At 44.1% G+C, this 27,301-nt stretch overlaps 2 protein-coding genes across 2 annotated transcripts in view; both read right to left on the reverse strand.

The window, feature by feature from the left end:
* Positions 1-135: 135 nt before the first annotated feature.
* Positions 136-8,278, reverse strand: LOC311133574 (ataxin-7-like protein 2; the record flags this gene model as incomplete). Its single annotated transcript, XM_084167081.1, has 10 exons — positions 136-577; positions 739-1,612; positions 1,797-1,918; positions 2,069-2,249; positions 2,350-2,564; positions 5,252-5,334; positions 5,521-5,822; positions 6,027-6,345; positions 6,825-6,893; positions 8,149-8,278. 10 exons carry the CDS (start codon positions 8,276-8,278, stop codon positions 560-562), a joined length of 2,313 nt encoding a protein of 770 aa, XP_084023207.1. The 3' UTR covers positions 136-559.
* A 1,751-nt stretch (positions 8,279-10,029) lies between these two features.
* Positions 10,030-27,301, reverse strand: part of LOC311133759 (synaptophysin-like protein 1) — a 31,768-nt gene continuing 14,496 nt past the window's right edge. Inside the window, exons 3-6 of the mRNA XM_084167314.1 lie at positions 21,320-21,438; positions 20,750-20,948; positions 13,171-13,344; positions 10,030-12,814 (exon numbers count right to left, since the gene is read on the reverse strand). Coding sequence (XP_084023440.1) covers positions 12,689-12,814; positions 13,171-13,344; positions 20,750-20,948; positions 21,320-21,438 — 618 coding nt within the window. The 3' untranslated portion in view covers positions 10,030-12,688. The remainder of the gene's footprint in view (positions 12,815-13,170; positions 13,345-20,749; positions 20,949-21,319; positions 21,439-27,301) is intronic.

The following is a 27,301-nucleotide window of genomic DNA, read 5'->3' on the forward strand; positions in this document are numbered from 1 at the left end:
AAGAAGCCGGTATTTGGGACACATGAGTAACTGTCTGGTCAGCTAATATTTAGGAAGGGGTAGTTTTATGATCTGGTATATCAAGGGTGCAAAAAATGATATTCCCTCCTAATAAATGAAAGGCCACAACTTCAAGCATGTGTAAAGGATATTTTTTATCCATTTTTATAAACCAACATATTTATTTAGCAGCATAACCAGAAGGTCTTGAGGTATTTCTAAATTCATACACAGAAATTCACGTGTTCCCTTTGTCCTGCACACACTCACCAACAACAGCAAACTCACATACACACCCACATCCGACTCAGGAACTGAACAACACATAACTCATACTGTATTGGTCGTAAACACTCTCTCTCACTCACACACCTACCTGTACACTCATACTCTCATATAGGAGTCAATAGACACACGCACCTGAACACACACAAACATAAGCTTGAATATCCAGTCACACTCACACACATCTCTTGAGTCCTGTAGCCACAGTCTGAGGCATGATGTCTGAAAGTGCAGGCAGGGCTGACTCCCTCAGTGGCTTGTAAGGCAGGCACTCTTAATGGTGCAGTTTTGGCTGTGGAGAGAGCAGGAAAACGACAGTCAAATGGCTGCTTTATAGTCACAAAAACTAGGATAACATATTACATACAATATAATTTGTACCATATGTAGATAATATATTCATAATATAATCGTAAATTGTAAACAATAGGAATAACAAATGCCTCAACCCACCTTCTGTGTCCCCATTTTCTTCTCCACCCCGCCAGGTAGCGCTCCCCCCTTACTGTCCTTCCAGGGGTAGAAATTGGAGCGAGGGGAAGAGGGCAGGCGGTGCGGTTTGGAGGGGGGAGAGGGTTCACTGCTGCCCCCCTTGCGTTTCTTCCCCAGCCCCCTGTGCTCGTACCCCGTTGCCCCCCTCCCGTGCAGTCCTGAGTCCCCCCCGCGAAAGTGAGGGTCGGGTGGGGAGGAAGAGTGTCCAGAGGGTAGGTGTATCCGTTTAAACGCCCAGGCAGCTGCTGGCGAATGGGGCTCCGAGGGGGATGGCTGGGGGCGGGGTTTGCTGCTGGGGGAGAGCGTGCCATTGGTCTGGCTGTGAGGGGTGGGCGGGGCGGTCTTAGAGGAAGTGGATGTGGGCCGTCCCCTGTCCTGGAGGATGATAGAGTTCCTGTCTGGGCCGGAGTGCTCACCCTCCTGTGACGGGGCTTTACGTTTACGGAGTGCTGCGGCGGCGGCAGCAGCAGCCTCCTCTCTGAGTCTCAGTTGCTGCTTGCTGGGTCGCCCCACCGGGTTCTTGGGCCTCCCGGGACCTGGCGGCCGCCCTGGACCTGCCTGACGGACAGGAGGGGGCGCAGGGGCTACAATATGGCTGCCACTGCCACTGGAATTCTCTGATTGGTTAATGGCTGTGGAGTGGGAGGAGATTTGTAGGCGTGTCTCCTTCTCTGGTCTGTGGGAGGAAGAGGAAGGCCTGAGGGATGGGGGGATTCTGTGGCTTCCTGTCCGGACTTTAGAATGCAGAGAGGAAGAAAAGGATGAGGAGGAGGGAGAGGAGATGCTCTTCGCAGAGGGACTTTGGGACTGGAGGTCTGACGCTTGAGGTATTTTCCTGCAGATAGAAAATATATCTGTATTAGATCCAGACAGAAAACTACAATTCAATAGTTTGTTCAGAGAGGAAACAAATCAGAAAAACAGCACTCGAACAGCACCATGTAGCGGTTATGCCAAACAGCTACACCAGTAGACCTTGTATACTGTTACCACAGGACACACATTGAAAGAAATCTTACTTCCAGAGGTGTGCGCTGATGTGCTGCTCCACCATGGCATTGAGAGCCGACCGAAGGTGGTGGAGCCGCCGGTCAAAGGTGTACATACCATGACCCATCACATGACTGCCAAACGAACACCCCTAGGTAGAGGAGAGGAGACAGAGCACGGGGTGTTAGGGGAGTGATAACACAGTCAGTGTTGGCAACATCCCTGCGTTCTACAGCTGTCAAAAGGTCACCATACTGCAGTGATAATACTAGGAGTGGTTGTTGACATCCTGTAATCTTACCGCGGCTGGTTTGGGGTGCCAAGAGGACGAGGGGTATTCGATTGGTTCCTCAGGCCCCTCTCCCTCGCTCTCATCGCTGGAAATGCGCCCATGGGTGAGGGGTGATGGGGCTTGGGTGCTACCCTCCTCTTGACGAGGTTTGTCCTCCTCTGGAGCGCTCTCTGAAGAAGCCCTGGACCGACTGAACACACACATTTATATTTTGTCCACATCTACCACAAGTAGGTACCACAAGTATCTTTACTATGATTTGACCACAGCTGATAACATTAGTCCCCCACCTGAAGGCAGGGTTGTTGGTGAGAGGCCTCCTGCAGTGGGGGGTAGCTGGGGGGTCCCTGTGGGCCTCTGGGCTGGGGGACCGGCCTGAGCCGCTCCCCTCCTGGGTCTGAGCCCCCCGATCACGGATCCGGACCCCCGTCTTCAGCTCAGTCACCAGCTGGTCAAAGTTTTTACTCCGACCAGAAACCTTTCGCCGCTGGTGAATAGAGTGAATCTAAGGAGAAGAGAAAGAAACAGACGAGGGAGACAAAAACTATACATTAATAGTTGATTTGTTTATAAAATGTCTGTTTCTTACACAAAAAGGTGCTTGGACAAAGACTTGGTCAACTTAAAAATAAAATTAGCCTGTGCTTTTCATCCAAATAGAAATGATAAATTGTTCTAGTGCAGTGAATATATGGGTGATGCTGTCCAACCTTCCTTCTGTTTTTGGAGTGAAAACTATAGCGCCGAGCCCCTATGACAGGCAAGACCTAAGAACCACCGATGGTCTGAAATGAATGATCGGTTTCAATCTAGTTCACTAATTTTAGGATATTGGTAAATCTGTTCTCTCATCACCACATTCTGAGGCACAGATGGGTCTGAGACATGGTGAGATTCATTACCATTTAACTGTGCTGCTAGAGATCTGAATCACACATAACATACGCCTGAGACAATCTGTTCAGAGCAGCACAAGGGTTGGGGATGAGGGGAGTGACAAACTATCAGGAAAGAGATTATTTGAAGGAAACAAGCATCAGAAGACCTGGCTTTGGTACCTCCAAGGGGACAGGAAACTAGAGCCTAAACCATCATGAGAGATCTGTAGAAAACATTTAAAAAGAGGCAACATTTCATGAACAATATGTAGGTATAACAGCTGATGGCAATAGATTGTTGTATCAACTAGTCTTGGTAAAGAGGGAGGATAAGCCCTGGTACAGCAGACAATTAGACATTAAGAAAGATACAGTGTGGGCGTCTGAACAAGAAGTGAGGGAGGGAAGCCGTTTTCCTCAGATTCATTCCTTTCTCTTTCCATTTCCTGTAAATGGGGTTCTCTGCTCCTGCCTACACGTGACCCCTCTTTGCACTGAGAGACACGGCCGGGTTCCTCTTTTAGACAAACCAGCAGCCTGCGCCACAGACACACAGCCCCTTCCTGTGCTCTCAGCTCTAGACAGTGGCCATGTCAGTACTTTGACAAAAGCCTCATCTTAACTTTAAGTAATCACTAATCTAACATGGCGGGATGGGTGAAAGTAAGGTTTCTACTACTTTGCCGTCACCTTCCTAGTCATGTCAGATCAGTGATTTTAATAAGGAAAGGAGGAGGTAGTTTCTCTTTAACACTAACTACACCAGGGCTCCAGGACTAGGGGTCATATTCAATACCACAATGTCCTCAATGCCCTACACAAAATACCCCTTCCCTTATATGGCAAACTTTTCAAATACTAAGGCAACAACCACAATCACGAAGCAACATGATATTTAGACGCCGAGTGTATTATGCTGCCATAGCAACAAATAGCTGTGTAGAAAACAGGAGAGACAGGTGAGAGGAAGACAAAGAGAAAGTAAAATGGGGAGAAATTAGTCATCCTCATAATTCAAAAGGGGCACTCCACAATTAGGCCTACTAGTAATGTCATCCATTTTTTGTTTAAAAGTGTCTGTTTGAAATCCATGCCCGATGTGACGTCATAAATGGAAGTAATTACTATGTTATCTATGGGGTACTGGTTTTGAAGGGAACCATTATCATTGGAGCTCCTCCTATTATCATAGGATAGTAATAATAACCTAGATATGTCTCTTATCTGTGTCTGATAGTTCCCCCTTCTCTTACTGTGCTGAATCACAGATAAAAAGAAAGATCCAAGTTATTACTCTTGGCATATATCGTTGACTGTCTTTTGGAAAGGGATTCCCATCTCTTGCCGGTGGGACCTCCAATGGAGGAGCCAGATAAGTTATTTAAACAAATAGATCAGTTGTAACCAGGGGTTAAAGTATATTTAATTTCTTACCAGTATGGTACCTCCTATGCAACCTTCTAATGTGGCATAAACATAACCAGCAATGTTTTAATCTGATTGCTAAACAATCACTTCAAAAGGCTCCCTGCGCACATTCGTCCACCCTAAAATAATTTCCGCAGTCATACAGTGCACCTGCCATTTGATGAATGTAAAGAGACATCTGTAACAAAACACCAAGAAGTGTAATGAATGACATTGACATACGGTCTACATGTGTAACCTGAATTGATGCATCCACTGTCCGCGCGCGTTTCTGTCACTCGTCTCTGCCTTTGCAAAATTTAACTGTTATCGTCGAACCACCTCGCATTTTGGAGCGTATTACACACGTTTTCCAGTATATTCGCACATTTTTCATGCGATAATGATAAATAATAGTGTAACAGCCAACAGTTGTAATTTTTGTGATAGGCTCATGTTCAACCGGTACGGCGTACCCTCACTATTTATTTTACCAGTACTCCGTCTCAGACTGACTTACTTTCACCCCCAGTGTTGCCAATTTAGCAACTTTGTCACTATATTTAGCGAGTTTTCAGACCCCTCCAGCAACTTTTATTGGTAAAAGTGGCTAGCAACAAATTCCGTTACTTTTCAGGCTGCCTTTGGGGAGTTTTGACACTGAAGATTTCTATGATTTTGATAGCATTTAGAGACTTTTCCCACAAAATTCTGCCGCAAATGAGTGTGAGAAGCTGTCTGTGCAACAGAAGTCACAGCAACGGTGCACACAGGCAGAGAAGGGGGGGGGGGAAACGCTACGTCGTTGAAAATTGGTGCTGTGACGTCATCGCTAGGACAAGAAGAGAGGAGACGGGGATAGAGAAGGAAGATGACAGTTTATATGAGCGGGTGAGTGTGAACTTACATTGCAGGTCAGGAGACGAGTGCAGACTTTCTTCCTCTCGGAGTCCAGTACTCCACAGTGCTTGTCTAGATCACACTCTCTCCCTGGAGATGACAGGAACAGAAGAGTGTCTTAATAGCAATCAAACATCAGATAGCTGTGACTCAATAGTCTACACTAGCTTCCTTTCCTTGTGTTCAGAGGGGGAGGCCCGTCTCTCTTAAAAAAAGACATTTCATCTCTGTGACCCAAACCTGCATGAATTACAGTTAAAGGAAAGAAAGACTCACTGGAGGCCACTTTGTTGTAAGGTCTTGGTCCACGGAGATGGCCAGGGAGGGTAGCGACCGATATGGCCTCCTTTCTCTGGGTGTGTGTCCTCTCACTAGTGGAGGGCCGGCCGGGCGGGGTGGTGGATGGCCGGCCGGCCGGCGTGGGGGATGGCCGGCCAGGCGGGGTGCCTCCATGCGGCCAGGGTGGGTCTCTGAGGGAGGGGGGTGGGGAGCTCAGGGGAGGCTCCAGGGGTGGAGGCTGCTTGAACACGGCTGATTCAGAGTGACCGCTGTGGGGACTCTTATCCAGGGGGGAGTGGCTGAAGGGACAAGAGAGACGGTCAGATTTTTAAAACATCGAAATGAATCATCAGAATACATTTTTAAAATACATCTCACAGATGGTTATGGATACAATAACAAGATGGTTTTCACCATGGAAAATAGAGAAAGGCCACCCCTATCCTCTAATCCCTCCTCTTCCTCAACCCCCACCCTTGATCCATCTAGCCCATCCCTCTTACCGTACTCCTTCCTTGGGGGGCTTGGTGTGTCTGAACTGTGGGGGTGTAGATGGGGGGGCTGCTCTTGGTGCCCCGGTCCCTTGCCCCCTCCCTTCCCAGAATGAGGTTGTGTGGGCGGAGGATGGGGAGTGGCTATGGCGGGGGCGCTGCTGAGGTGCTGGAGGGGGGGAGCGGAGGCGGGTGTACAGTTTGCTCAGGGGGCCGTGTCTCCTCTCACAATGCTTCTCAAAGGCCTGGGGCTTGACCACCTGGCCACAGTGGCTACACACCACCAAGTAGAAGTCATCTTTGCCCGGGTAGTGGCCGAAAATGGACATGTCTGTGTGTGGGGGGGGGGGGGGGGGCGAGAGGACCAACAGGAGGTGAGAAATCACATGGAGAAAGTATGTATAGATACAAACACACATCACAGTGTCTACCTCTCTCTGTAAAACACACAGGAACAAAAGCAGGCAGACAAATACACACACGAGGCAGCGTCGGTCAGACAGCTGCTGCTGCAGACTGCCAGGCTGGTTGCCAGAGGGCACCTGGGTACAGAGAGACCCTGGCAGGCAGCAGCCCCCCCCCCCATGCCCCCCAACCACATTCATCTCTTAAGACAAGACACCCACAAGCACGAGAGGAAGAGGAGACAAATCTGGAGAGACACACACTGTTTGGGACACACAAACACATTGTGCTGCAGTGGCATGTTCGGATGTGGCTAGCTAGGTGACCCAGATCAGTAATGTTAGAGGCAAATCTAAACCTAAGTATGAAGGATGTAATCTTACAAGTGTTCCAAAAAATACTTACCTTCCTTCCTAAGAGACATTGCCTCAGCTGCTTTCTTCCCATTCTTGCTGCAGTCATCACCATCGGAGCCTGAAAACAGAGACTGTGACTGAGGTGTACATACAGGATACACATGCAAGGCTAGTCAGCTTTGGGTGCATCTCAATAGTCAAGAGGTGGTTCCTTCATTACATCTTCCTTTGATCCGCAATGATCTGAAAGGCAGATCAAGTGAAAACAACATGGAAGACAAACACCTTTGCCAGTCCAGTTCTTCCATATCAGTGGATAAGGGCAGAGGAGATGAGGGAAAGACACTATTGAGATTCATCACCTTGTCTGTGTTGACTACACAGGAAGTCAGGAGCAGAACCTGTACCTCTGGTCTAACAACTGGCACACAGAGATAAGCAGCGGGTACAGGTTCCATACAGGATGTATATATGGGAATTCCCTTTCAGTGTGGATGTTAATTTTGGAATAAACTGGATAGGTGACTTCATTTTGTATGGCGAATTTGTCCTCTCTGTCTGGTGCTTGATTTAGGTTACGAACATGATTTTAGATCTCATACACGTGTGCACTGATGGAATTATGTTAATTTTGTGTTTGAGAATTGTTGGTTTATAAGAAAGTAAGGGGAGAGTAGAACTTGGAGCGGTGCCTGACAATGAATGCGCGCGCACACACACACATACACACACACACACTTGGAGCTATGAAGACACAGATCTCGTATGGAAACTCAAAAAATAAATTGTGCCTCGAATACACAGTATTTCCAAAAACTGTTGTCACATCACCATTCCATCAATCGAGAATAGCTCAAAATTCGCACTGAAATAAAAATCTAGATTACTTAAATGTTACATGGTGGCAACAGCATCAGACTCCTCCTTAGTCGCCGGTGTCTGTATCATCCTGCTAGCATTATTAGCTTAACTTCATTGCTAATACGGCTAGCTAGCTTTCCATGGCAAGAAGTTGTTCGCCCTACCATCGCTACAACTAATACAAGACGCCTTCCGCTGTAGGGCCATAGTTCTATTTGGGTGTGTGCCGTTGTAATAAGATAATATTGTCAAATTCTTTTCATGGTCTGTGTATACATAAAACATCATAACGAGGATCAAATAGAAACGATTATCACTTATTTTATGGGAAGACGCCGTATGCGCTAGGACCTGGGACAGAGCAACACGTTATCCTCCCAGCGCTAGGACCCAGCAGGGTCTTTGTTTGGGTAGCATGGTTAAGGCTGCCGCCCGTTTCCTCGAAAATAAACCTCAACAGAATGACCATCGGTTTGATATCTAACAATACCGATGCCAAAGTGCTCCCTTACCTTCCGACGCAGTCACACCGGCTCTCTCGGCCCAGGCGCTCCAGCTTTCGCCCACGAAATCATCGAGACTAGGCACCCGCCGTTCCAGAGCAGCCATTACATTTACTGCGCGTTCACGCACCGCCATCATCACTGCGCGGCAAGAGACTTACGTCATATTCCGCGTTCACGAAAGGGATGGGAAGTACCTGCGTGCGCGTTCATGAAACGCCCGCATGTAGCCTGTATAGTCGAAAAAACTCTAGGGGAGGACCAGACTAGAGGGAACTGGCAAAGAGCAGGTCACTTGACTGTCTGTTGAGTGTTTATGGATGCTATGGACGAGATGGGAAGGCCTTGCTATTTCAAGCTCTGTTGTGCTTCAGTAGTACATTTGAAACCGAAACAAACATACAAGGTCGTGTGGCCAGCCCAGACTGGGTCCCCTGGGGTTGCGTGCACAACTCCTTGATGGCCACAGTCTGCTGGTTTTGGTCTATCTGTCGTGCACAGTTCAATGCCATAACATGAATTGGCCTGAGATTTGGGGCACATTCCTCTGCCCAGGCATTGCTGACGAATGCCAGATTTTACAATCTAGTTTCTCAGCTAAACACGTTTTAGCAATCTGATGCCCTACGGCACAGTCGATGACGTAGCGTGCAACCATTGGTTGATGCATGCAACGTCTACACTGTTCCAGAACAGAACCGTTCTTTTTAAAAGCATGGGAACTGGTTAATAACGTTATTTTACGTTCCATGCATTTTCCCCCCCCCACTAGAGATCCTGGTTCGAATCCAGGCTCTGTCGTAGCGACCGGGAGACCCATGGGGCGGCGCACAATTGGCCCAGCGTCGTCCAGGGTAGTGGAGGGAATGGCCGGCATGGATGTAGCTCAGTTGGTAGAGCATGCAACGCCAGGGTTGTGGGTTCGATTCCCACAGGGGGCCAGTATGAAAAATTAAAAAATTATGTATGCACTAACTGTAAGTCGCTCTGGATAAGAGCGTCTGCTAAATGACTAAAATGTTAGCTAGCTCTGGTCCAGTTAGTTAAAAAAAAAAGTTTTATAAAGGAAGATCAGTGTTTCCAATGACATCGGTGTGCATCGTGATCTTAACCAAATATGAATAGGCATTGACTACTAATTGGTTGTCATATTTTTGACCAAACATAGTGCGTTTCTATCTTCACATATGTTGTTGGGGGTGGTGCTGGAGATGAATAGGAAGCTGAAATTTTACATTTCCCTTTAAGCCAACTCTGAAGTTGAACGACATTCAAAGTTGAATAGAAGCCGCTCCTCTGTAGGTATAATTATGTGGGCCTAATTCAGATAATGCGTCATAACAAGATGCCCAGCATTTCATGCCAAGCCTCCTCCACCTGCAAAATTTCAGTCGCATCTCGCACCCTACACTTGTCTGTCCTGTGCATGTCAATAGCTTGCTGCTCTATCCGCACTGATTGGTTAAGTAATTAAATGTTGAGCTAAATATATATATAAAAAAAAAAAAAAAGACATTTGAGGTTTAAAAGGGAACGATAGTTACTTTGTGTGTGGTTCGAACCGGTTCAGTACTTTATTTTGCTGGTCAACCTACCTCTCATGCACTTGTATAACACCTTGCCCTCTGACAGGAATTTAGTTATTGCTTACATCTATCCAACTTTTTCTTAAATGTAGATGTACATACAAAGGGGTTTATGGTAGGGATTGGGCATATGTAGAAAACAGTACTACCTTGTGGCCAAAAAAAAGCACTGTTACAATTACTTTGCAACCTTAGTTATATGAAATGCAATAGTACCATCTTGTGGCTAAAATATTAACTGTAATCTTAATTAACTGGTAACAGTCACAGAGCAGTGTGAACAAACATCAGTACAGCAGTTGTTGCAGCTCTCTCATCCTTTAATGCAGTGTCAATACTGAGGATGTACAGACATTATCATGTTTCATTTGTACAAACAAGGCACAAAATAGAAGTCACATTTTAGAAATCCCATCAGACAATAAAGGCCAACCCTGATTTATCCTAAAAAGCTAGATTCTTTCTATTCAAATTAAAAAATGGCACAAATGATCTAAAAGATCAGTGTCCTTTGATGACTGATTGACTTAAGCCTTCCCTATGTAAATCACTAGAGGCCTCAAATCACAACACTCATAAGGAACAGGATGTCAAAATTACATTAATTACAAAACAATTAGTGCAAAAACAAAATAACAAGTTCCATTTACTTCCCATAGGAGCAGGACATAGGTCATCCCCACATAACCATCAAATGCAATCATTGGCTAAATTAAAATGTAGGACCAATGAGTGAGAAAAACAAAAAAACAATGTTCAAGAAATACTGAAGGATTCATTAATTTTGGCACCTACATGTTGCCATTTGTGTTACATGGCAGCGCCATTTACCATTCTTCAAATGAGTCTGTAGCTAGCCCAGTGGTGTGACAAAACAGAAAAAACAAATAAAATACAACCATGCAGGCATAAAACTTATTCAGGGAGAGAAGTTGCACAAGTTATAGATATTTTCTAAAACGCACTGAAGCCATGAAAGTTTGTATTATTATTAATGTAAGTTAAAAAAATACAAAATAATAACATCATTCGAAAGTCGCTTTTTCCTGTTCAAACTAGAGCTGGGCGACAGACAAAACCATATCGCGATAAAATGCCTGAATTGATGCAATAACGATAAATAGAACAACATTTTATAACAAGTAAAAAAATTACCCTTTAAACTACTACGATTGTTAATGGGACAATTGATGGCTATAACAATCACCCATATTAGCAAAGTTATTTCAAACTTCACATTTCTCTACCATAGGCTACTTATCGTAATGAACGTTATCAGCAAAATGCCTGCGATAAGTGGTCGGTGTCGATAATTTTTCGGTTTATCGTCCAACAAACATTTTGAGAAGAGTCAAATACTGAGGTAACTTTGTGTTTTAGTTGTTTCAATGTCACAACTTTACAAAACAATAATGTAAAAAGAGTTTGGCTTCATTTGAGTAATTTCCACAAAAATGCAACAGTTATCTGCAGGTATTGAGTAAACAATACACCAACCAGCATTGCGCTGAAATATAGGCACCGACAGTTTGAATAACTAAAACATTGACAGCAGTTATTAGAAATGTGTTCTCAACTTGAATGTAGTCCATATTAGTTGGTGTTACTGCTATATTTGGTGTAAATAACCAAGGCACTGTTCATATGTAAGTAAGCATTTCACTGTTAGTCCACACCGGTTGTTCATGAAGCATGTGACGAATAAAATGATTTTGATTTGATTATGAATAACAAAGACAAAAAGCCATACACTTCAAAGAGAGAAACGCATTGAACATCAGGAGCGATTGTGGGATCAAGTAGCTAACACAGCGCTGACGAGTTTAGTGCACCAAAGCAGTACGTGTTCAGAACATGACAGAAATGCAACGTCCATGTATCCATGAGGTCTGTTTCAAAACATGTAGTAGTAGTGGAATATTGGAGAGTTACTGAAGTTACAGTAGTTAAATTGTTTTTTAATTTATAGGACCAAACTTTGACCTGAAAGGCAACCTAGAGCAGGTGATTTCAACATTACCTTTGACCTCATCTCCTTTATCAGATTCATGGAAAATGAGGGGACTGACGGCCAGACAATTAGTGTATGTCAACCACAGGAGGACGGCTCATAATAATAGCTGGAATGGAGTGAATGGAATCAAAGACATGGAAACCATGCGTTTTATGTGTTCGATACCATTCCATTGATTCTGTTCCAGCCATTACTAAAGAGCCCGTCCTCCCTAATTAAGGTACAACCGGCCGCCTGTGCTGTCAACAGCAGCATTACTGGACTTCCCCATTCGAGTCACAGTTCAGCTACAGTAGTGTGTCCGAGCCCTGTTGGGACATTTTCTACTAGGCCTATGTGTTTGAAAGTACCTGCTCTAGAGGAAGCTACCAAATCAGACATTTTGAAAATCACAGATTCCCAGATTCCTTTCATAGTGTTCAACTCAAGCCACGTTCACAGTAACTGAATACATTTTACGTACAGTTAACGCAAGTCACTTATTTTGGAATGGAAATACCATTTTTAAAAATTGTTCAGGGTTTACACATGTAAATTGGGGTAGTGTTGACTGCAGCTAGCAAATCATTCACATTAACTATAAAAACAACAACCAGGGGTCGCTGTGGTGGAGGGTTAGAGTTGGGCAACTTAGGCTGTGTTTACACAGGCACCCCAATTATTTTATTTTTCATTGGCCTTTTGGCCAATAATATAATAATCACAGATCTTTTCACATCAGAACTTAAAAAAATATATATCAGGATCGGGCTGCCTGTGTAAATAAACACAGCCTAACTACTTTCCCTGAAGCTTGAGCTTAAGGCCTGTCATTGAAAAGGGGCCTGTGTGGAATTGGTGATTAAAAAGCATAATTTTGCGTGACGTTTTAGTTTCCTTCTTAATAGGGTTACATGAGAAACAGTGTGGGTCCCAAGCACCTTGGCGATTGGCTTGGGCTCTGTGCAAATTAAGAGCTGGGGACTCCACCCTCCTCCATGGTGGCTGGTGGGTTGGGGTCCTTGTGGAAGGGAGTCTCCTTAAAGATGAACCAACAGTTACCTGTCCACAGGATGAGGTTCAGAAATCCGAAAATCTGGACGAGGAGGAAAGTGCGAAACAAAGACAAAATAATAATAATAATAATAATAATAATAATATGCCATTTAGCAGACGCTTTTATCCAAAGCGACTTACAGTCATGCGTGCATACATTTTTGTGTATAGGTGGTCCCGGGGATCGAACTCACTACCTTGGCGTTACAAGCGCCGTGCTCTACCAGCTGAGCTACAGGATACAAACAGAAAGGAATGACAAATGCTACATTATATGTGACACTATACCTGTAGCCCTGTCATTCATGCTTGACTTGTACATACCTGTAAATCACATTGAGAAAAAGGCATAAGTTCCTCTGGGAATAAAATGTATTACTAAATCGAATTGCTCACCACAGAGGCATAGAGTTTTCCCATGGAGGGGAAGTTTCCAGGTGAGCACTGGGGCTGGCAGGCCTCAACCAGGTGGTTTGGGTTGGTGGCCCACTTCACATCAGTCAGGCCCTTCCCCCAGGCAGAGGAGGACACCAGCCACAGGAAGGCAAAGGCAGCAGTCACCAACAGGTCCTGAGAAAATCACAGGGGAGGGTTGTCACTATAGGACCATGTTGGAGAGGATGGAAGAACGCAGCTTTTAAATCATGAATCTCATTTGAACTATTAGGCTCACAACTTAATCTGTCTCGGGTGTTAGAGCTGTCCCAGGCTTAAAACATTAATCATAAACCTAACCCATCAGCCAGAGACAAATGGTTACATGGTTAAATAAAACTTTATTTAAAGTGCATTTAAAAATGGCAAAACACTACACATTAAAACAATAAAAGAACAAAAAAAACTGAGGATGTATAAAACAAATCACTTATTAAAAACCTGATCAAAAAGGTGGGTTTTTAAAAGTCATTTAAAAACCTCCATGTTGTCTGCCCCTCTTACCTGACAGGGCAAGCCGTTCCACAACTGAGGTGCTTTAACAGAGAACTAGCCTAGATTAAACAAATGCATTAACCAATTTTTCGGCATCTGGCTGAGATATGAAGTGTCTAATTCTGGAAACGTTTGCTGTTTCAGATATGCTGAATTTTTTTGTGCAAACTGCGCACTATTGTGTGGCTAACAGATTACAATCACTAGATCAGCTGCACATGCTTACTCTGTACAGTATATCTACACACACAATGCCATTATTGGTCTGCCAGTTGATGTGTTGCTTCTCAGAAAACCCTACAAACAGCCGCACTACGACTGGTTGACACTGATCTAGCAGTACACAGGCTGGTAGACCAGGTTTACAAATAGTTATCCAGTTACGCTACACTATACTGTAGTAGCAATAGGCTACTACACGGTAACTAACATCGACACACCCTATGTTTGAATAAAATCAACTATATGTAGGCTACTTTGTCTGATGCTTTAAGCACTGCAATAACATTTTTAGACACACATTACTAGAGGGACTCAGAGATCAATATAGCCTAACCAGAAGAAAAATACCTGTTTCCGACCCCCTTCTCCCGCTGCTGCTGGCCTTCGCAGATTCTGCCATTATGCACCTGAAGTTGCCGGTAATAGGCTACAACAGCGGTCAGCAACCTTTTCCATTTGGAGTGCCAAGTTATCGTACCATTTCTACTGATCTGTGTGCCAGTTATGATTTTCATATGCACATTTTGTGGGACAGTTTCATTTATAACGTCTCCATATCTCAAATCAAATGTTATTGGTCACGTACACATGTTTAGCAGATGTTATTGAGGGTGTAGTGCAATGCTTGTGTTTCTAGCTCCAACAGTGCAGTAATATCTAACAATTTCACAACAATACACATAATACACACAAAGGTAACGTAAAAGAATGGAATTAATAATATATAAATATCTGGACGAGCAATGTCGGAGCAGTATAGACTAAAATACAGTAGAATAGAATACAGTATATACATATGAGATGAGTACTGCAAAATATGTAAACATTATTAACCCGGGACCACCCATATACAAAAATGTATGCACGCATGACTGTAAGTCACTTTGGATAAAAGCGTCTGCTAAATGGCATATTATTATTATTAAAAAGTGACTAGTGTTCCATTATTAAAGTGGCCAGTGATTTCAAGTCTATGTATATAGGGCAGCAGCCTCTAAGGTGCTAGTGATGGCTATTTAACAGTCTGATGGCCTTGAGATAGAAGCTCTCGGTTCCAGCTTTGATGCACCTGTACTGACCTCGCCTTCTGGATGACAGCGGGGTGAACAGGCAGTGGCTCAGGTGGTTGTTGTCCTTAATGATCTTTTTAGCCTTCCTATGACATCGGGTGCTGTAGGTGTCCTGGAGGGCAGGTAGTCTGCCTCCGGTGATGCATTGGGCAGACCGCACCACCCTCTGGAGAGCCCTGCGGTTGCGGGCGGTGCTGTTGCCGTACCAGGCGGTGATACAGCCCGACAGGATGCTCTCAATTGTGCATCTGTAAATGTTTGTGAGGGTTTTAGGTGCCAAGCCATATTTCTTCAGCCTCCTGAGGTTGAAGAGGCGCTGTTGTGTGGGTGGACCATTTGTTTGTCAATGATGTGTACGCTGAGGATCATGAAGCTTTCCACCTTCTCCACTGCGGTCTCGTCGATGTGGATAGGTGGGTGCTCCCTCTGCTGTTTCCTGAAGTCCACGATCAGCGCTTTGGGTAGGTCAGCTTAATATTGCAGATAGATTGTAACTTCCATCAATGTAATTGTCTGCATCACTTCCAATCCCCCATGTTTGTTTGTTTATACACACATATATACATACACATCCTTTAAAAAACATATATATATATATATATATTCCCCTTTATTACTTTCCAACCCTGCCACCCTTTGCCTACTTGGAGTAAACTAGTGAACAGCAACGCCTAGGCCTCTACTTCCAGCCCATACCCACTATACATTTTATGGACACAGTCAATTTTACAATAATTAAAATGTGTTTGTTCTTTCTCCTGAACTTCTTCTAGTCTCAACCTCTCCGATCATTTTCATGATGTCCATCCGGTTTGCTTCCATATGCCATATCCTTCTAACTGTGCTCCTTCACAAAAGCTCCCAACCTACAACCCATACACTTATTATGGACACAGCGTGCCTACATTATTAGTTATCTTGTTATTGTTTGTTGTTAGATGTTATTAGTCCCATCCTTCAATTCCATTCAACACCTCCCATCTATCTTTTAACACCATCCATATAGGATTTCTATTTGCCATACAGTGGGGGAAAAAAAGTATTTAGTCAGCCACCAATTGTGCAAGTTCTCCCACTTAAAAAGATGAAAGAGGCCTGTAATTTTCATCATAGGTACACGTCAATTATGACAGAAAAAATCCAGAAAATCACATTGTAGGATTTTTAATGAATTTATTTGCAAATTATGGTGGAAAATAAGTATTTGGTCACCTACAAACAAGCAAGATTTCTGGCTCTCACAGACCTGTAACTTCTTCTTTAAGAGGCTCCTCTGTCCTCCACTCGTTACCTGTATTTATGGCACCTGTTTGAACTTGTTATCAGTATAAAAGACACCTGTCCACAACCTCAAACAGTCACACTCCAAACTCCACTATGGCCAAGACCAAAGAGCTGTCAAAGGACACCAGAAACAAAATTGTAGACCTGCACCAGGCTGGGAAGACTGAATCTGCAATAGGTAAGCAGCTTGGTTTGAAGAAATCAACTGTGGGAGCAATTATTAGGAAATGGAAGACATACAAGACCACTGATAATCTCCCTCGATCTGGGGCTCCACGCAAGATCTCCCCCCGTGGGATCAAAATGATCACAAGAACGGTGAGCAAAAATCACAGAACCACACGGGGGGACCTAGTGAATGACCTGCAGAGAGCTGGGACCAAAGTAACAAAGCCTACCATCAGTAACACACTAAGCCGCCAGGGACTGAAATCCTGCAGTGACAGACGTGTCCCCCTGCTTAAGCCAGTACATGTCCAAGCCCGTCTGAAGTTTGCTAGAGTGCATCTGGATGATCCAGAAGAGGATTGGGAGAATGTCATATGGTCAGATGAAACCAACATAGAACTTTTTGGTAAAAACTCAACTCGTCGTGTTTGGAGGACAAAGAATGCTGAGTTGCATCCAAAGAACACCATACCTACTGTGAAGCATGGGGGTGGAAACATCATGCTTTGGGGCTGTTTTTCTGCAAAGGGACCAGGACGACTGATCCGTGTAAAGGAAAGAATGAATGGGGCCATGTATCGTGAGATTGAGTGAAAACCTCCTTCCATCAGCAAGGGCATTGAAGATGAAATGTGGCTGGGTCTTTCAGCATGACAATGATCCCAAACACACCGCCCGGGCAACGAAGCAGTGGCTTCGTAAGAAGCATTTCAAGGTCCTGGAGTGGCCTAGCCAGTCTCCAGATCTCAACCCCATAGAAAATCTTTGGAGGGAGTTGAAAGTCCGTGTTGCCCAGCGACAGCCCAAAACATCACTGCTCTAGAGGAGATCTGCATGGAGGAATGGGCCAAAATACCAGCAACAGTGCGTGAAAACCTTGTGAAGACTTACAGAAAACGTTTGACCTGTGTCATTGCCAACAAAGGGTATATAACAAAGTATTGAGAAACTTTTGTTATTGACCAAATACTTATTTTCCACCATATAATTTGCAAATAAATTCATTAAAAATCCTACAATGTGATTTTCTGGATTTCTTTTTCTCATTTTGTCTGTCATAAATAAATAATAAATAATTGGTCATTTAGCAGACGCTCTTATCCAGAGCGACTTACAGGAGCAATTAGGGTTAAGTGCCTTGCTCAAGGGCACATCGACAGATTTTTCACCTAGTCGGCTCGGGGATTAGAACCAGCGACCTTTCGGTTACTGGCACAACGCTCTTAACCACTAAGCTACCTGCTGCCCTAAGCTACCTGCTCATAGTTGACGTGTACCTATGATGAAAATTACAGGCCTCTCTCATCTTTTTAAGTGGGAGAACTTGCACAATTGGTGGCTGACTAAATACTTTTTTTCCCCACTGTATATATTTCAACTGTACTGTGATGTCTTACAACAGTTCTGAACCTTTCTATTCTCATTGTTTCTACAGATTGTGAATTGAAAATAAACATTTTTGCTAATAGTATTATTATGTTATTGATCGATTGACTATGACTTTTCAGATCACCCAGTAGTGCTATCTGCAGGGTTAGCTCCAGGTAAATATTGCAATCCTTTAGCCATTCCTGGACCTGTGTCCAAAAACAAGCTACAAATGGACAGTACCAAAACAAATGATCTAATGATTCTGTCTCTTTGCAGCAAAATCTGCAGAGCTGGGAAGATTGTATCGCCCATATAAATAACATTCTATTGGTAGCAAGAATTTTATATAATAATTTAAAATTGAAAGATTCTAAATTTTAAATCCGGTGTCGTTTTGCGTATATCAGTTCATAAACACTATGCCATGGGATCGGTACGTCAAAAATCTCTTCCCAACTATTTTGCAATCTATATGGGACGGCTGTCAATCCTTTGGTCCTTAAATGAAACTGATACAGCGCCTTTGTTTTGCTGATGGTGAGTGAGAGGTTATTTTCCTGGCACCACACTCCAAGGGCCCTCACCTCCTCCCTGTAGGCTGACTCGTCATTGTTGGTAAACAGGCCTACTACTGTTGTGTCGTCTGCAAACTTGATGATTGAGTTGGAGGCGTGCATGGCCAGTCATGGGTGAACAGGGTGTACAGGAGGGGGCTGAGCACGCACCCTTGTGGGGCCCCTGTGTTGAGGATCAGCGAAGTGGAGGTGTTGTTTCCTACCCTCACCACCTTGGGGTGGCCCGTCAGGAAGTCAAGGACCCAGTTGCACAGGGCGGGGTTCAGACCCAGGGCCCTGACCTTAAAGATGAGCTTGGAGGGCACTATGGTGTTGAATGCTGAGCTATAGTCAATGAACAGCATTCTTACATAGGTATTCCTCTTGTCCAGATGGGATAGGGCAGTGTGCAGTGTGATGGCGATTGCATCGTCTGTGGATCTATTGGGGCGGTAAGCTAATTGAAGTGTGTCTAGGGTGTCAGGTAAGGTAGAGGTGATATGATCCTTGACTAGTCTCTCAAAGCACTTCATGATGACAGAAGTGAGTGCTACGGGGTGATAGTCATTTAGTTCAGTTACCTTTGCTTTCTTGGGTACAGGAACAATGGTGGACATCTTGAAGCATGTGGAGACAGCAGACTGGGATAGGGAGCGATTGAATATGTCCGTAAACATTCCAGCCATCTGGTCTGCGCATGCTCTGAGGACACGGCTAGGGATGCCGTCTGGGCCAGCAGCTTTGCGAGGGTTAACACGCTTAAATCTCTTACTCACGTCGGCCACAGAGAAGGAGAGCCCACAGTCCTTGGTAGCTGGCCGCATCGCGGTCGAAAAAGGTGTTTAGCTTATCCGGAAGCAAGACGTCGGTGTCCGTTGAATTGCGACGCCACTTTGTCTCTGTACTGACGTTTTGCCTGTTTGATTGCCTTCACAGAGGGAATAACTACACTGTTTGTATTCGGCCATATTCCCAGTCACCTTGCCATGGTTAAATGCGGTGGTTCGCGCTTTCCGTTTTGAGCAAATGCTGCCATCTATCCATGGTTTCTGGTTTGGGTAGGTTTTAAGTCACAGTGGGTACAACATCTCCTATACATTTCCTGATAAACTCAGTCACAGTATCCGTGTATTCGTCAATATTATTCTCAGAGGCTACCCGGAACATATCCCAGTCCGCGTGATCAAAACAATCTTGAAGCATAGATTCCGATTGGTCAGACCAGCATTGAATGGTCCGTAGCACGGGTACTTCCTGTTTGAGTTTCTGCCTATAGGAAGGGAGGAGCAAAATGGAGTCGTGATCAGATTTGTCGAAGGGAGGGCGGGGGAGGGCCTTCTAGGCATTTCGAAGTTGAGTAGCAGTGGTCCACAGTGTTTTCTCAGAGTGAGTGCTACAGTCTCAATCTCAAAATCAATGTCATGTGGTTAATCAGAATTATATCTAAATGAAAATTATACAAATCTAAAAGTAACTTCTATTGCCAATATGTAAAAATAGCCTACATAAAGCCAACAAATAAAAACATTGCAGCCCGCAGGTAGAAAATATCCTGATAAAAATATCCTATAAATCACATTGGCTATACATGGCCTGTCTGCAAGGAACTTGAAACATTGTATCAACTATTAACTTGGGTCCAGCCTGAAGCTCGTGCTAGCAAACTTGCAACATTGTTTAAAATATTCTGGGCCCTCAGTTTCCCTGCCAGTGAGCACCGGACAGAGACACAGCCGTAGGCTATTTGCGCAAGGGATAAGAAGTAATCAGGTAGGTGTTTTTTTTTAATGACATTTCCACCGGATCAGAGCATTACATTTTTCCCCTTTCATGCTGAGTGGTTATCGAAATAGTATCAGATTCCCAAAGGTGCACATTTATAGGCCTACATTTGCATGCAGGCCAGGTAGCCTAGGCCTAGTTCTATGCGTAATCAGGTGCATGTCCTTACTCAAGATTGACAGGAGCGCTCCAAACAAAAGACAATGAATAAATTGACAACTCGTAAATGGAATTAAATAAACCAAAACTTTTTCCTCACAAGTGTAACCTAGGTTGTGCGCTCTACAAACGTGTCCACTACTACAATAATATATTGAATGCATTAACAGAACCTACCGTAACCAAACAAACACTGTAGATGAGAAATTATGGTAATTAATGGTAAATGTACTACTGGTGATACTTGTGTGCCATCCCCGCAGCCTCCGCAATTGATTAGTCCACTCAGACAGGCGTGAATAAGACAGGTGTCTCATGTGCCATAACATTTTATGCTGCTTGACAAAAACAAATCTCGGTCGACCAACAGCCTATGTAACAAACAATCGACCAGTTGACTAAATGGGGTCAGCCCTAGTATCTTTATAGACTCACAAAGGTGGGTCCGCGGCCCTCGCGGTACACATGCTGGTATCCCAGGTATAGGACCAGGGTGGCGGTGCAGTACAGGAAGCAGAATACACCGACACAGACGTAAAACTCAGCAGAGGAGGAGTAGTCGCCCTGGAGGTAAGTCTCATTCATGGCATTCCTGTTACACGTCGGCACCTTGAAAGGGCCATAGCTAGGCAACCTAGAGAGTAGTGGGGTGAAGGGAGAAATAAACCAGATTAAATCAATTATATTGTAATCATATGGCACAAATCCATTTCAACTATAAACACAAAAACATTTAAGGGGCAACTGTCAGACAAATAAAAATGGCTTTTCCATGTGTGACTGCATACATATTACAACCAGCTTTAGAGAGTAAAAATAATTCCTGCTTACACATCTAGCCCTACGGAAAGTTTTGCATAGCTTTTCAGGGCGTGTCAGGGATAGGCTTACTTACTGTAAAGACCATAGGTAGGCATTATTGGCAATTAAAAATCACAAAAACAGAAGAAACAATACGACAGCATAAATGTTGTTAATATGCAGCTCTATGCGAGAGGTTTTTACCTGAAGGGGTACCCGAACCCAGCATCTATGACCTGTGGCGCCAGCTCCCCACATTTCACAATGAGGTGGGTCGTCCCATAGTAACCCCCTGTGGTGGCGAAGGCAAAGATGGTGAACACCTGCACAGAGACAGGAGAGTTAGCGTGCAACTCAATGGCCTGAAGTCACTTCCTCATCTCTTTGCCTTCACCTGCACTGATCTAGGGCACATCACTCTCATACCTGGGCAGCTTAGAAAAGCTAATTCCTGGTGGCCTGACTGTTGTTTTCACAGAGGTCTAGGCTATGTTTTCAGATCAATAAAGAAGGAGACAAGGAAGGAAAGGTACTTTAGAATTCATAAATGAGTTTCTCCCAAGGAACCAGAGAGTTGTTGTGCACTCCTCTGATTTTCAAAGACAGTTCATTTGTCCTTTTAAAGATTTCAAAATCAACACATCATAATACATGTAGCCTACATAAGACTGTATACAGCTACAGTGAGGAAAAAAAGTATTTGATCCCCTGCTGATTTTGTACGTTTGCCCACTGACAAAGAAATGACCAGTCTATAATTTTAATGGTAGGTTTATTTGAACAGTGAGAGACAGAATAACAAAAAGAAAATCCAGAAAAACGCATGTCAAAAATGTTATAAATTGATTTGCATTTTAATGAGGGAAATAAGTATTTGACCCCTCTCAATCAGAAAGATTTCTGGCTCCCAGGTGTCTTTTATACAGGTAACGAGCTGAGATTAGGAGCACACTCTTAAAGGGAGTGCTCCTAATCTCAGTTTGTTACCTGTATAAAAGACACCTGTCCACAGAAGCAATCAATCAGATTCCAAACTCTCCACCATGGCCAAGACCAAAGAGCTCTCCAAGGATGTCAGGGACAAGATTGTAGACTTACACAAGGCTGGAATGGGCTACAAGACCATTGCCAAGCAGCTTGGTGAGAAGGTGACAACAGTTGGTGCGATTATTCGCAAATGGAAGAAACACAAAATAACTGTCAATCTCCCTCGGCCTGGGGCTCCATGCAAGATCTCACCTCGTGGAGTTGCAATGATCATGAGAACGGTGAGGAATCAGCCCAGAACTACATGGGAGGATCTTGTCAATGATCTCAAGGCAGCTGGGTCAATAGTCACCAAGAAAACAATTGGTAACACACTACGCCGTGGAGGACTGAAATCATGCAGCGCCCGAAAGGTCCCCCTGCTCAAGAAAGCACATATACAGGCCCGTCTGAAGTTTGCCAATGAACATCTGAATGATTCAGAGGAGAACTGGGTGAAAGTGTTGTGGTCAGATGAGACCAAAATCGAGCTCTTTGGCATCAACTCAACTCGCCGTGTTTGGAGGAGGAGGAATGCTGCCTATGACCCCAAGAACACCATCCCCACTGTCAAACATGGAGGTGGAAACATTATGCTTTGGTGGTGTTTTTCTGCTAAGGGGACAAGACAACTTCACCGCATCAAAGGGACGATGGACGGGGCCATGTACCGTCAAATCTTGGGTGAGAACCTCCTTCCCTCAGCCAGGGCAATGAAAATGGGTCGTGGATGGGTATTCCAGCATGACAATGACCCAAAACACACGGCCAAGGCAACAAAGGAGTGGCTCAAAAAGAAGAACATTAAGGTCCTGGAGTGGCCTAGCCAGTCTCCAGACCTTAATCCCATAGAAAATCTGTGGAGGGAGCTGAAGGTTCGAGTTGCCAAACGTCAGCCTCAAAACCTTAATGACTTGGAGAAGATCTGCAAAGAGGAGTGGGACAAAATCCCTCCTGAGATGTGTGCAAACCTGGTGGCCAACTACAAGAAACGTTTGCCCTCTGTGATTGCCAACAAGGGTTTTGCCACCAAGTACTAAGTCACATATTGCAGAGGGGTCAAATACTTATTTCCCTCATTAAAATGCAAATAAATTTATAACATTTTTTACATGCGTTTTTCTGGATTTTTTTGTTGTTATTCTGTCTCTCACTGTTCAAATAAACCTACCATTAAAATGATAGACTGATCATGTCTTTGTCAGTGGGCAAACGTACAAAATCAGCAGGGGATCAAATACTTTTTTCCCTCACTGTATATTTAGCTCCCACTGCATGCTCATCTCCATTATTTTTTTTGTCATTTTAGCAGACGCTCTTATCCAGAGCGACAGTTGGTGAGTGCATACATTTTTTCATGCTGGCCCCCCGTGGGAAACGAACCCACAACCCTGCCGTTGCAAGCGCCATGCTCTACCAACTGAGCTACATGGGGGCTGTGCTGAGTTGTAGTTCTGTAAATCACAACAGAAAGTGGTCCTCTGTAGCTAAGTTGGTAGAACATGGCACTTGCAACGGCAGGATAGTGGGTTTTGATGCCCGGGACCACCTGTACGTACAATGTATGCAGGCATGACTAAGCCGCTTTGGATAAAAGCATCTGCTAAATGGCATATATTATTATAATATTATAAGAGGAAGAGGTGTTCCACCCGCAGGATGCAGAGCTGTTTTTAAGTGGTCAGGTGTTCCTGCTGCAGCACAGTTAACAGGCCTGTGTAAATGTCATAAGGGTGGGGAGTGGTCACTCGGCAAGAAAAGCCCCCCATCTCCAGCAGAACACCCCACTGGGGTCAGGTCTGATAGGAAGAGGTCCACAGATGTGGTCCCCGGAGGCCTCAGATATGGCCCATGCCAAAAATCTGGAAACCCTGACTAGGCAGAACAGTGGGGACATCACCTCAGCCACCCTGACAGTCACTTCCTCTACTCAGAGCAGAACAGTGGGGAAAGGGCAGATCCAGAGAGGGGGAGAACAGCAAACACATACACACAAAAGCATAGGCCTACACACTCCTCTCTCCCCCTGAGTAAGACTTTCCCTGTGCTAGAACCCTGACCTTTCTCTCTCGCTCTCGTGATTACGCTTCACCACATTAACTTCCCCTCCAGCCTCTATCCACACAGGAAACTCCTTCCCTCAGTGAGTGCTGAGCGAGCCAACTCATTAACACCGACTGGCTCCTAACAGCTGAGTCTGACTGACATAAAAGACTAGCAGCGCGTTTAATTGGTTCAGTTTGAGCAAGGAGAGGCACAGAATATCTAATATTGATCTGTAATGAGGAGTTATTTGGGATGTAAGATGATTTGTAGAGCAGTGATTCTGTACAGTCCGATAGCAATGTAGTCCATCTTAAACACACACACTAGATCTTCAAGGTGACGGAGTACAGTGAGGACATCTCTGTGGAAATGAGTGGGAACAGGAGCCAAATCAGTCATTATAAAAACTGTTTATGCAGTGACAGTACACTATGGATAGATGAGAATATAAACTATATAGCTATCCCTCTCCATCTCTCAGAGTTTCTCTTGATTAATGTTTATTCTCCTAGGTGTAAAAAAATTAAATGAAAACTTGGGAGTAACACACCATACAGAACATAAATAAACCTGTCTGGTGGGCTTATTCAATTTAAATAGACTGCATAGAAAGGCACTCCATTTTAAATGTAGGGGTAGGATGTTGTTGCTGCCCCAAAAATATTAAAAACGCAACATGCAACAATTTCAAAGATTTTACTGAGTTCCAGTTCATATAAGGAAATCAGTCAATTTAAATAAATTCATTAGGCCCTAATCTATGGATTTCACATAGACTGGGAATAACATATGCATCTGTTGGACACAGACCCCTTAAAACAAATGGGCTTCACAATGGACCTCAGGATCTCATCACGGTATCTCTATGCATTAAAATTGCCATCGATAAAATGCAATTGTGTTCGTTGTCCATAGCTTATGCCTGCCCATACCATAACCCCACCACCATGGGGCACTTTGTTCACAACGTTAACATCAGCAAACCACTCACCCACACGACGCCATACACTGTCTGCGGTTGAGAGGCCGGTTGGACCTACTGCCAGATTTTCTAAAGCGATGTTGGAGGCGGCTTATGGTAGAGCAATTAACATTAAAAATTATCTGGCAACAGCTCTGGTGGACATTCCTGCAGTCAGCATGCCAATTGAATGCTCCCTCAAAACCTGAGACATCTGTGGCGTGAGACAAAACTGCATATTTTAGAGTGGCCTTTTGTCCCCAGCACAAGGTGCACCAGTGTAATGATCATGCTGTTCAACCAGCTTCTTGATATGCCACATCTGTCAGGTGGATGGATTATCTTGACAAAGAGAAATGCTCACTAACAGGGAGGTAAACAAATGTGCACAACATTTCAGAGAAATAAGCTTTATATGCGTATGGAATATTTCAGGGATTATTTTAATTTCAGCTCATGAAACATGGGACCTACACTTTACATGTTCCGTTTATATTTTTGTTGAGTATATTTTGAATACAAACTTGTTCCTGTGTTAGTTGCTGGTAGCAGTGTTCCAATGAATAGGAGTTATTGTGAACAGATCCCTCCTCCAATGAAAACATCTGATGTAGCACGTCCCATCTTCATCTCTAGAATAATGCCCTTTGTTCTGAATGTAACCAAGTCCAGTGCCCACGTCAACTGAAGCACGTTCCCACATCATCACAATCAAACAGAATTTACTTAGCAGTTGAGAAGTGCAACACAAACCATGAGGCCTTTAGAGTTCAGGCCTTCTGAACAATAACAAATATCCAATGCAATAAAACAGCAGAGGGTAACAAAAACAATGCCACAACAGTTGCTGAGTGTAAGTGGGTCAAATACTGGTATTTCAGTAGCAGACTAAACTCCACTCCATGCGGAATAACATTTTTTTTTTTTTTTTTTTTAGGGGGTAGATCAGCTTTAATATTGCAGACAGATTGTGGCTTCCATCACCATAATTGTCTGCATCATTTCCAATCCACCGTATTTTATTTGTTACATACATAGTACCAGTCAAAAGTTTGGACACACCTACTCATTCAAGGGTTTTCTTTATTTTTACTATTTTCTACATTGTAGAATAATAGTGAAGTCATTAAAACTATGAAATAACACATATGGAATCATGTAGTAACCAAAAAAGGGTTAAACAAATTCGTCAAAGTAGCCACCCTTTGCCTTGATGACAGCTTCACCTGGAATGCTTTTTCAACAGTCTTGAAGGAGTTCCCACATATGCTGAGCACTTGTTGGCTGCTTTTCCGACTCATCCCAAACCAACTCAATAGGGTTGAGGTCGGGGGATTGTGGAGGCCAGGTCATCTGATGCAGCATTCCATCACTCTCCTTCTTGGTAAAACAGCCCTTGCACAGCGTGGTGGTGTGTTGGGCCATTGACTGTTGAAAATCAAATGATAGTGGGACTAAGCCCAAACCAGATGGGATGGCGTATCGCTGCAGAATGCTGTGGTAGACATGCTGGTTAAGTGTGCCTTGAATTCTAAATAAATCACAGACAGTGTCACCAGCAAAGCACCCCCACACCATAACACCTCCTCCTCCATGGTTTACAGTGGGGGGAAAAAGTATTTAGTCAGCCACAAATTGTTTAAGTTCTCCCACTTAAAAAGATGAGAGAGGCCTGTAATTTATCATAGGTACACGTCAACTATGACAGACAAAATGAGAAAAAAAATCCAGAAAATCACATTGTAGGATTTTTAATTTATTTATTTGCAAATTAAATGGTGGAAAATAAGTATTTGGTCAATAACAAAAGTTTCTCAATACTTTGTTATATACCCTTTGTTGGCAATGACACAGGTCAAACGTTTTCTGTAAGTCTTCACAAGGTTTTCACACACTGTTGCTGGTATTTTGGCCCATTCCTCCATGTACTGGCTTAAGCAGGGGAACACGTCTGGCACTGCAGGATTTGAGTCCCTGGCGGCGTAGTGTGTTACTGATGGTAGGCTTTGTTACTTTGGTCCCAGCTCTCTGCAGGTCATTCACTAGGTCCCCCCGTGTGGTTCTGGGATTTTTGCTCACCGTTCTTGTGATCATTTTGACCCCACGGGGTGAGATCTTGCGTGGAGCCCCAGATCGAGGGAGATTATCAGTGG

The sequence above is a fragment of the Coregonus lavaretus genome (assembly GCF_964263955.1).
Source record: "Coregonus lavaretus genome assembly, chromosome: 8".
NCBI classification, from domain to species: Eukaryota; Metazoa; Chordata; class Actinopteri; order Salmoniformes; family Salmonidae; genus Coregonus; species Coregonus lavaretus.